The following is a 9,256-nucleotide window of genomic DNA, read 5'->3' as shown; positions in this document are numbered from 1 at the left end:
CCTGCTGAAACGCTTAATGTAGAGAAACATGATTTTTAACACCAAATCTCCTCTCACCTTCCTGATCCCTGGACAGCCCTTTCAGGTGATGTGGCCCGTAGGTCCAGCCTTTGCAAGTCCAGGGAACAGAGGGCAGAGGTGATCAGAGTTGGGTGACTGTCCATGACAATAACTAGAAACAACCTGTGTCTAGCCTGCATAGGGTATCCAAAAAAAAAAAAAAAAGAGTCTGATGCTAACCATATGGCTTGTTTTGGGTTACAGAAGGAGGCATGTTACTGCTGCAAGCATTTGGTTGCTGAGAAAGGATTCAAAACACATCTGTTAAATGTTGCCCATGGAAAGCCCTTGCTTCAGCAAGCAACTTATTATCTACAGGGAGGAAGGGGAAGCATTAAAAAAAAATAATCGTTATTCCACTCTTTGTAAATGAAAGAATGGTAAACATTCCTTCGCATCCCAGATAAATCAATAGCGGAGCATTGGGCCAGCTGGTGATAAACAGCATCGGTCGATTCTGCTGTTGCATTTTCAATCCGCTATTAAATCCTGAAAACTCTGGGGACTGAACAGGCTCTGGTCCCAAGGGATGGCTAGAACAAAGATTTGGAGGCTAACACTTTTATGGAGCAAATGGCCCAGAAAGGAAGTGATTTGTGCACTGAAGCATACGTGGCTCGTTTCGTGGCGGGTGCTGTGCCTGCCGGCCTGCTTCTGGTTCCCTTCTGTGCTGCTGGGATGTGGCCTGCCAGATGTGCTGGTCTGCCCAAGGAAGAGCCTTTCTTCTGAGGCAAGGAAGGGTGCGTGGGCTTCTTTACCTGTGCTGAAATCAAGTTCTCAGCATCGAAAGGCTTCCTTGGGACTGGACATTCAAGCGCTTGCAGCTGGGGATGGATTTTCTAAAGCATCTGGGCTCTCCAGCCCTTTCTCTCTCCAGACAACCTCGGTGGATCTAAATGCATCAGAGCATTATCACAGCAAACTTAGAAGAACAAATCAGAGATGCCACAATGCAAACCCATCAGGCTTGGGTTTCCTAAGGATGGCTGAGGGCTGCATCACCCTCTTCTGCCTGTCCGATTGCCCCCAGCTCCATCCTAATGCCAGCTGGTGAGGTGGTGTAACGCCATTTGCTTTGCCCAAAATCCCTGCTGTACCCCACAGGCTCTGCAAAGAGCTTTCACTGGGATTTTTGTCTCCTTTCATCGATTTGATCTGAATGAGCCTGGCCAGTTCTCGGGCAAGTCATCTCTTTGTTTCTCTGAGCTGCTACAGAGGAAGGAAAGTCGACAGCGAGAGAAATGCGCAGCAGGGGCTGCAGGGAAGGAGTGTCCTCCACTGTCCTGAAGGAGGTGAATTGCTCTGTAGCTGCTCGGATGTGCTGTGCGGGTGGGAGCAGGTGAGCTGGGGCCTTCTGCCAAGTACTGGGCAGGCGTTGCTGCTGGTATAACACACCCTCTCTTCTTGCTTCCCTCCCTGCCTTGTCTGTGCATCTTTTTGGCGTTGCTTTCTCCAGCCCATAGCCAGAGGAGACGAGAAGGTCACTTCAACAAGAGCCACCTGGAAAACACAGGCCAGATGGAGAAGGACTTTGGTAGTCAGTCTGGTAGGTACATGGAATCCTCAGGAATGAGAACGTGGTGGTCATCGTGATCGGGTACTTGTGGAAGCGGATGGAGTTAATGGTGGATAGCAGCTAGCCTGGCTCACTTGGTCCTCTCCAAAACCTGCAGAGCAGAAGAAGCTGAAGTCTCTGTCTCCCTTGTGACCGTGAAGGTCTCTTGCGGTTGCAAACCAGAGCCTGGTTCTAACTGCCACGCGTGGAAAGTGCCACCCTGTGTTTGCCAGCCTGGAGCGGGGACATCACAGATCGCACAGCTGGGAGGGCTTCAGCCACAGTGAGCGCTGAGCTGAGCTGTGACCGTGAGCTGAGACAGTTCAGACTGATCGTATCCCTTGCGACTCATTTCTAGCTGGTGGCTCTTGATCCGCTGCATGCGAGCAAGGTCCCAGCAGAGAGGATTCCTGGACCCGTTTCTCTCCTTTGGCAAAAAACAAGACAAGAACCCGCGTTCCCTGTGAGATCTGGTGATGAGGGGTTGGAGCAGCTCCTGGCACTGCGGGGCTCTTGGCCTGAGAGCTGGAAGGCTGGGGCTTGCCCAGGCTGCTGTCTGTCTCCTGCCCTTCTTGTGGCAGTTCTTGGAAATGCTTTTCCAGGGAATTTTGCATGCCCCTGAAGTGGAAAACACTTGCTTCCGTGTTGCTTTTTGGCTTAATGCTTATTTTATCCTGTTGCCGCCTCCTGGCTAAGAGTCTCCAGAGGGTGATCCTCGCAGCCTTGCTCTGCCTGAAATGTCAGGCATCTCTCCTCGTGCCGGCACCAGCAGTCGGAAGGAGCATCCCTTCACCTTGTGGGCTCCTTTTCTTGCTCTGTGTGCTCAGTCGTACCTTCCTCCCACTACTGCTGCCAGAAATCATGTGTTTCGGGATGGCCAGGAATCCCCTTCTGAAAATAACTCATCGTAATGACTGTGCCTTCGTTCAGGAGAGTCCAACTCCCAGTTCATCAGTCTTCCTTAGCTAAACGATTTTTCCACCCACGTTAGCTCTCTGCCTCACTCTCTTCTCTTGCCCCGAGCTAGTTTGGCTGCAGCGAAAAGGCGTCTCTTCCCTGGTTGCGTCTCGCCCAGCTGTCTGTGCTGCGGGGCGACCTTGTGCTCTCTTGTCGAGGTGCCCCCATAGCACTACCTGCTTGCGGAGGTGGCGTTCACGGGAACAAGGCGTTCCTGCTTGATACAGGATCTGCACCATCCAGGTCTTTGCCTGTTTAATGACACCTGTGGTGTGTGAGCACTCCTTCCCTTCTGCTTCACTGTGTTTGCCTCTACCATGAACAGTGGTTATCCAGAAAATAGCACCCACCCCTTCCTCCTGGTGACAGAGGCTGCTTTTTTGGGTGGCAGAACAGCTCGGTGATGGTTCCAGTGTGGCTGTCTCGTGATGCACAGCTTTTTCAACCAGAGAGGCAATGCTTGTGAGCCCTCCCATCTTCCTTGAAAGCACCCAAGTGGATGGGGAGAGCTGAAGATGCATGTCATGCGGGTACACGAGGCAGCTAGAAAAGGATGGGCTGGGAGTTGAGGTGGCTGCTGATGCTCTCTGCAATAACTCGCTCCAGGTATTGCGTGATGTTTTGCTGCATAATCCCGTAACGCCTCCGAGGGGACCAGGCTGCCAGTGCTGGTGGGCTGCTCGAGTGCCCGTGCCTGGGGAAAAGGGACTATATTTCGGAAAATGCGAAGGTTTCGGTGTCGTGTGCTGCAAGTAGGGTACCTGTTATAAAGCCAGTTTGTTTTATATACCCTGTGACTTGTGCTGTGTCTTGCTGGATGCGAGTAAGTGGAAGTTTGAGAGAAAGGCTGTTATTTTGTGCTAAGGATGCGAGGCTCATGCTACTATACTCAAAACGGGGCCTGAAGCTCAGTGTGTTGCTGGGTCTCTCCTTATCAGGTGCCAGCTGCGGCGTGTGAGAAGGTCCCACGTCAGCTGGGGCCACATGGGAATGCCTTTTCTCCTTTGATGCAGATGATGCAATCCTCTATCCCAGTGAGACCACAGTGTCCTTGGGTTGAGTTTGATCCTAGCTGGCCTCTGGTGTGCACAAAGAAAGTCCAGCTGGGACCTGGCTGGCGTCATTTTGGGTACGTGGGGAGAACTGGAGCACAGCAGCTTCAGGCAGACCCCTGGGTGTACGGCACAGGGCACCAACATCTGCCGGTGCGTTCTATCTGCAGCACTCACAGCGCTAGTGGTAGCCATTTCTGACAGCAAAGCCTTTGCGGGGCTTGTAGGGATCAGTTGGAGCAGCCTCTTCTCCCCCTCTAACCCAAACCTTTCTCCTTGGTGTCCTGGCCAGTGACTTGCTTGTCCCCCTTCTCTCTAGCTCACCCTGCACGTGCCTGTCATATCTCACAGCATATCTGATTTCTTCTCCTCTCTTTTTCTCATCTCTCCTCGTGCAGCGACACCAACTGAGCCAGAAGCAGTGGTGAAGAAGTACCTGGAAGAGGTGAAGGGCTCTCCTGCTGATGAGGTGAGAGGACAGTGAAGCGACTCCAGCTTGCCCAGTGGCCCGTTCACTGGGGTGCTGTGATAACCACAGCAATGCCTGAGGACCATCCGTCCTTGGGCATCCCATGTGGCAGATACTGTTGCTTGCAATGACACTGCTGACACCAGGTGGAGAGGCCTCAGCGCTGCCTGAAGCTCACACATGGTAACTGGTGATTTGTCCTCATCAGAGGACTGTGACAGAGAAAGGTTGAGTAGCTAATCCTGGCAATGCCTCCCTGTTCCCCTTGGAGCTGGTTGTGGGGCCCGGGGTGGAGGAGGGAGTTTGGCTTTGGTCTCCTCTCAATGCTCATAGAGGTCAAACTACAGAGATCAAAACCCTGCACTGGAGCTGCTCTGTAGGAGGAGCAGGACATACCCATATTCAGCTCCCGCTCTGAGTGATGACAGCTCTTCCTGTGCTGTCCAGGAGGTGGTGTAGTGGGGTGATACCAGCCAGCCAAGGAAACCTGTCTCTGTGCCCTTAAACCTCAAAGGGAAGGATTAAAGTTGAAGGCAAATCTTCCTGAAGCATCTCCTTGGTCACTTCCTTGGTGGGTCAGTCATTATGAGCAGCCCATGCTTGCACTACACAGTCGTTTTCTCCTTTTTGTCTTGGACTCTAGGACTGTATCATCTGCATGGAGAAGCTCTCCTCCCCCTCAGGTTATGGCGACACGTGCGAGGGCAGCACGATCAAGCCAGAGACTGTTGGTCGTCTGAAAAATTGCCAGCACTCCTTCCACATGCTCTGCATGCTGGCCATGTACTCCAACGGGAACAAGGTACCGAGCTGGCCCGTGCCCACCAGGTCCCCTGTGCCCAGGTGACTTGGCTGTGGAGCTCTGATCTCTGCCTCTCTCTCCCCGCAGGATGGGAGTCTGCAGTGCCCCTCTTGTAAAACCATCTACGGAGAGAAAACCGGTATTCAGCCCAAAGGGAAGATGGAGGTCTCCACTTTCCCCCAGTCCCTCCCTGGCCACAAGGACTGCGGGACAATCCAGATCGTGTATCACATCAGCAGAGGCATCCAGGTGAGTGCGCAGTGCGCTTGCAGGAGTGGCTGCTGCTGGATAGGACAAGCTGTGGGAGCCTGCCAGAAGGGTGTCAGGATCCAGTAGAGTACCTGCTGAGCAGCCTGAGGTGCTCGGAGCCAGCAGCTGCACTGGCTGCTCTTCACCGTATGGGTTGAGTCTTCTCCACGGAAGATCTTTTCCCACCTTGAGAGTGGCCTCAGGGTCTAACAGCCTTTCACCTGCAGTAAAGACTCATGTCTGTGTGAAGTGGGGAGGAGACTCGGCCCATGCTCACAAGGTGGGAGAAATCCCAACATCTGGTTTCACAACCCATGTCTGAGGTTTTGGTGGTTGCAGTGAGCTTGTAAAGGTTTGAGCTAGGTGGTCTTTCTAGGTCGTCATTAGACCACATGGAAGAAGCTGTGGTTCGGGGCTGTGTCCCACCAGAATTTAAGTAATCAGAAGAGTTGGCTTTGTATCCCAGCAGGAGGCTGCTCTTGGAGGACCCGTGATACTAGCATGTCCCATAAGAACAAGTCAAATTACCTCATACTCGTGATCAGCAACACCTCGCTCCTTTTACCTGGAGGAACTGGTTTGAGATGGGTCTATGTCAAATCCTGCTGCTGAGGGATTGTCTACTCGTATGAAGGTGTGCATGCTAATTATATCTTATCTATTGCAGGGCCCTGAGCACCCCAACCCTGGGATGCCTTACACAGCAAGAGGCTTTCCTCGCTATTGTTATCTGCCAGACAACGAGAAGGGCAGAAAGGTAAAGTATCACACCCTGATAACATGACCCTTCTCGAGTTGTCTCTTGGCCCTGTGTCGGTGGATTGGCACAACAGGGTTGCTTTTGGGAGCTGTTCCCATGGTTCTAACCAGCTAGTCTTGGTAGTTGTCCATGCTGTTGGTTCCTTAGGTGTATTTGTAATCCCTCTACCTGTGAAGATCTTTGCTGCTTCTTCACAGCTTTGGCCGTGAAGACTTGTTCTCCTTCATCCCTTTACTAAACAAAATCCCATTAGATCTTTTGGGAAGACACTCCTGGCCTATCTTGGGCTATGCAGTTATGAGGGTTTGCACTGAGAACCTCTGAGCTTGGAGGGTCTGTCTGCTGGCTCTTCCCATCCCCCTTTCCTCTTGGGTGGGTGTGTTTGTCTCAACTTGTGTCAGTATTTTTCAACTCCTGGAAGACCAGCGTGTGCAGGGAATGGTCCTTGCCATCAGGGTCGCCACATGGGCAACTGGAAGGTGAGCGACATCCCTTCTGCTGCTGGGATCTTTGGTTTTCTCCTGCTGCAGCAGGGATTTAGGTCGTCGAGCTTCTGATAAGCTGCTTTCATGGCTCAAGTTTCCTAGGTGTTGAAAGCCAGCTTTGTTTTTTCCTCCTTCCACCTCTAGGTCCTGGAGCTCCTCAGGGTGGCCTGGAAGAGACGGCTGATTTTCACAGTGGGTACCTCCAGTACCACCGGCGAGAGCAACACGGTGGTGTGGAACGAGATCCACCACAAGACAGAGATGGACACCAACCTGAGCGGCCACGGCTACCCCGACCCCAACTACCTGGACAATGTGCTGGCGGAGCTGGCCGCCCAGGGTGTCACCGAGGACTGCCTGAGACAATGAGCTGGGGTGGGGACCCGGCTGTGCCGTGCACGTGTCGGGAGGGCCCACCTAGTGCACTTATTCCTGTTGCCTTAAGTTCCTGTGTCTGACCGCCTGTCACACTGAGCAATAACACTGTACCGTGGCAGCCCTGCCTGCTCTCTACAGTCTCTTTTTTTTGTTGTTGTTTTCGGGAGGGAAGGATATTTTTGTAGAAACTGCACTGGTGTCTCTGGGTGGTCTTGACGGCCACATCTGGGACGGGCTGGGAGAGCGCTCCTGAGGTGACAGACCCCCTTGGGAAGGCAGAACCTTGCCCTGGGAACGCTTGGGGACAGGACAGGGAGGGTGTGTGTGTGTGTGTGTGTGTGTGTGTGTGTGTGTGTGCTTTGCTCCCGCTAGACCAGTCGGAGAGCACAGGAGGGCCTCCCTCCGGCACACCGCAGCTCCCCGTCTCTGAGGCACCTCTCCTGGCGAAGCCTCCTCCCTCCCGCCCCTGTATCTCTGCTTGGTGGTAATAAACACTTCATTTCCACAGCGAGTCGCTGCTTCGCCTTCAAGCTGCCTGATGGCTTGGGGTGCCCTCCCCTCCTCGGGAGCCCTCTCTGGAGGTCCACCCTGCGCCACGGAGCTGGGGAGACACGATCCAGCCAGGAGAAAGGAGGGAAAGCTCAGCTCTTGCTGGAGGGATACATATCTCTGCGGGACCAGGACACGGGGCGCTGGTCCCGGGGGTCGGAAGTCGCAGCTCGTTAGTGCTTCACCCGCCGGGAGCCTGGTGGTCTGTGGCCACGGTGCCAGCAGAGGTGACCCGGCAGGATCTGGCAGTGTCTCCATCCTAGGGGAAGTCTCAGCTCTTGCTGTGAGCTGCCTGAAGCCCTTCAGGTAGGAACCTGCCCCTCTTTTCTTCCCCCTCACCCCTCTGTCGGGTGAAATGGCAGCAATTTGGGGCTGTGTGTGCCCCCTGAAGGCTCTGCAGGGAGGAGGCTGTTTAACCGCTTTGTGCTGCTGCTGCAGGGAGTGCTGGTGCCACCAGGCGGTGACAGGCCACCTTCCTGCCCGGCTCTGCTGCCGGCTTGGCGGTGGTGGCAGCGATGCAAGACACGCTCCTGCACCGTGAGCTCTGCCTGCAGCGGGTGCTACTGCCCTGTGAAAGGGATACTGCCCCCATCCTGGTGGCCTTGCTGCGTGTTGTCCCCAGCCTTGTTGTCACCTGGTAGCTGGTCTTTCGAAGAGCTGTTTCTGGCTGTTCCCTTCCCTGTGGCCACCAGCTTCAGCTGCGAGTCCTTGGAGCTCTGCCCACCTTAAATCCCTTTGGCACAAAAGAGCCCCTGGTGCCATCTGCCTTGTCACCCCCTTACCAGGAGCTCCGGGATGTGGCTGTGCTTCATGGTAGCTCCGTGTCCTCCTGGGACCAGCATGTCCTGGACCAGCAGAGGGACAATATTTCCATCAAGCCAATGTAAAAATTAAAGGTTTTTTAGGAGGCGTCAAGAGCTGGACCTTTCCCCAGAGTCAGTCTTGTGCTTGCAGCCTCCTGGTTACCCTCTGCTGCAGGAGTTGGGGAGAAAACCTCCAAACACCCAGCGAAGTCAGGATGCTGCAAGGATGGGAGCTCCTTCGGAGCGGCGAGTACGTGTCTGTGTTGCTGAGCTCTACAGAAACGGGCTCTGTCGGCTCCTCTCCCGCCCTGGTTGCAAAATGGAGAGGTTTCGAGTTTAAACCTCGGCTTTCTATCCCCGGATCATGTTCTCGCAGCAATCAAAACAGGGAATTGATGCAAAAATTGAGCAGGGTTCACCCAGCCCTGTACAAAGCAAGAATTTCTTGTTGGTCGTGGCCCAAGGCATCTTCAGCAGATGTTCCTGCGCGTGAATCAGCTGGAGCCTCCCTGCGTCTGGGCAGGTCCGGGGCACCGTGGTGTGAGCCGGCCGTGCTCGGTGGCTCGTCCCTGCCTGTCACATCCTCCGGCATGAGGACGTGAGGCATTTCCTAAAATCCTTGCCACGGCGGTGCTGAGCTCTGAGACAGCTTAGCCCCTGTGGCGGGGGGATGCAGGTGCCAAAGGGGTGGAAAGCGGCGGAGCCCCGTGCTTGGGCATCGCTGCTCCAGGTGATGCTTCCCAGCGCCTCCCCTCTCTGCCCCGGCACAGGGGTGGCAGCCAGCCGAGGGGGAACGCTCCAGGGGTGAAAGCGTGACCGCGCTGCCCGTCGGAGCCGGGAGGGGACAGAGCCCCAAATAAGTGCTTATAATGTTACCGGACAGGTCTGACCGACAGCTTTGGGTCCCCCCCGGCCCTGGCTGGAGACCCACGGCGGGGGTTTCTCCCTTCCCTCTGTGGTGCCGCCTCACTTGCCGCAGGGTGGTTATTATTAGCCGAGCCTTGACCCCGCAGGTATGTTGGCCCCGTGTCCCAGTAGCGGGGACTGGCAGCTGAAACTGTGACTCAGTGTCATCGTCGTCCGTCCCCGTTCCCCCCCCCCCCCCTCCCCCGGCCCCCCGTCCCCCCCCCCCCCCCC

The 9,256-nt window shown here is 54.9% G+C and overlaps 1 protein-coding gene across 1 annotated transcript in view; it reads left to right on the top strand.

The window, feature by feature from the left end:
* Window positions 1–6,886, top strand: part of DTX2 (deltex 2, E3 ubiquitin ligase) — a 33,813-nt gene extending 26,927 nt beyond the window's left edge. Inside the window, exons 5-9 of the mRNA XM_009885123.1 lie at window positions 4,023–4,093; window positions 4,737–4,895; window positions 4,983–5,144; window positions 5,812–5,901; window positions 6,534–6,886. Of these exons, the coding sequence (XP_009883425.1) occupies window positions 4,023–4,093; window positions 4,737–4,895; window positions 4,983–5,144; window positions 5,812–5,901; window positions 6,534–6,758 (707 nt within the window). The 3' untranslated portion in view covers window positions 6,759–6,886. The remainder of the gene's footprint in view (window positions 1–4,022; window positions 4,094–4,736; window positions 4,896–4,982; window positions 5,145–5,811; window positions 5,902–6,533) is intronic.
* The last annotated feature ends 2,370 nt before the right edge of the window (window positions 6,887–9,256 follow it).

The sequence above is a fragment of the Charadrius vociferus genome, unplaced genomic scaffold (assembly GCF_000708025.1).
Source record: "Charadrius vociferus isolate BGI_N301 unplaced genomic scaffold, ASM70802v2 scaffold54, whole genome shotgun sequence".
Lineage (NCBI taxonomy): Eukaryota > Metazoa > Chordata > Aves > Charadriiformes > Charadriidae > Charadrius > Charadrius vociferus.
The sequence above is the reverse complement of the archived record's forward strand: the minus strand, read 5'-3'. Positions and strand labels throughout refer to the sequence as shown.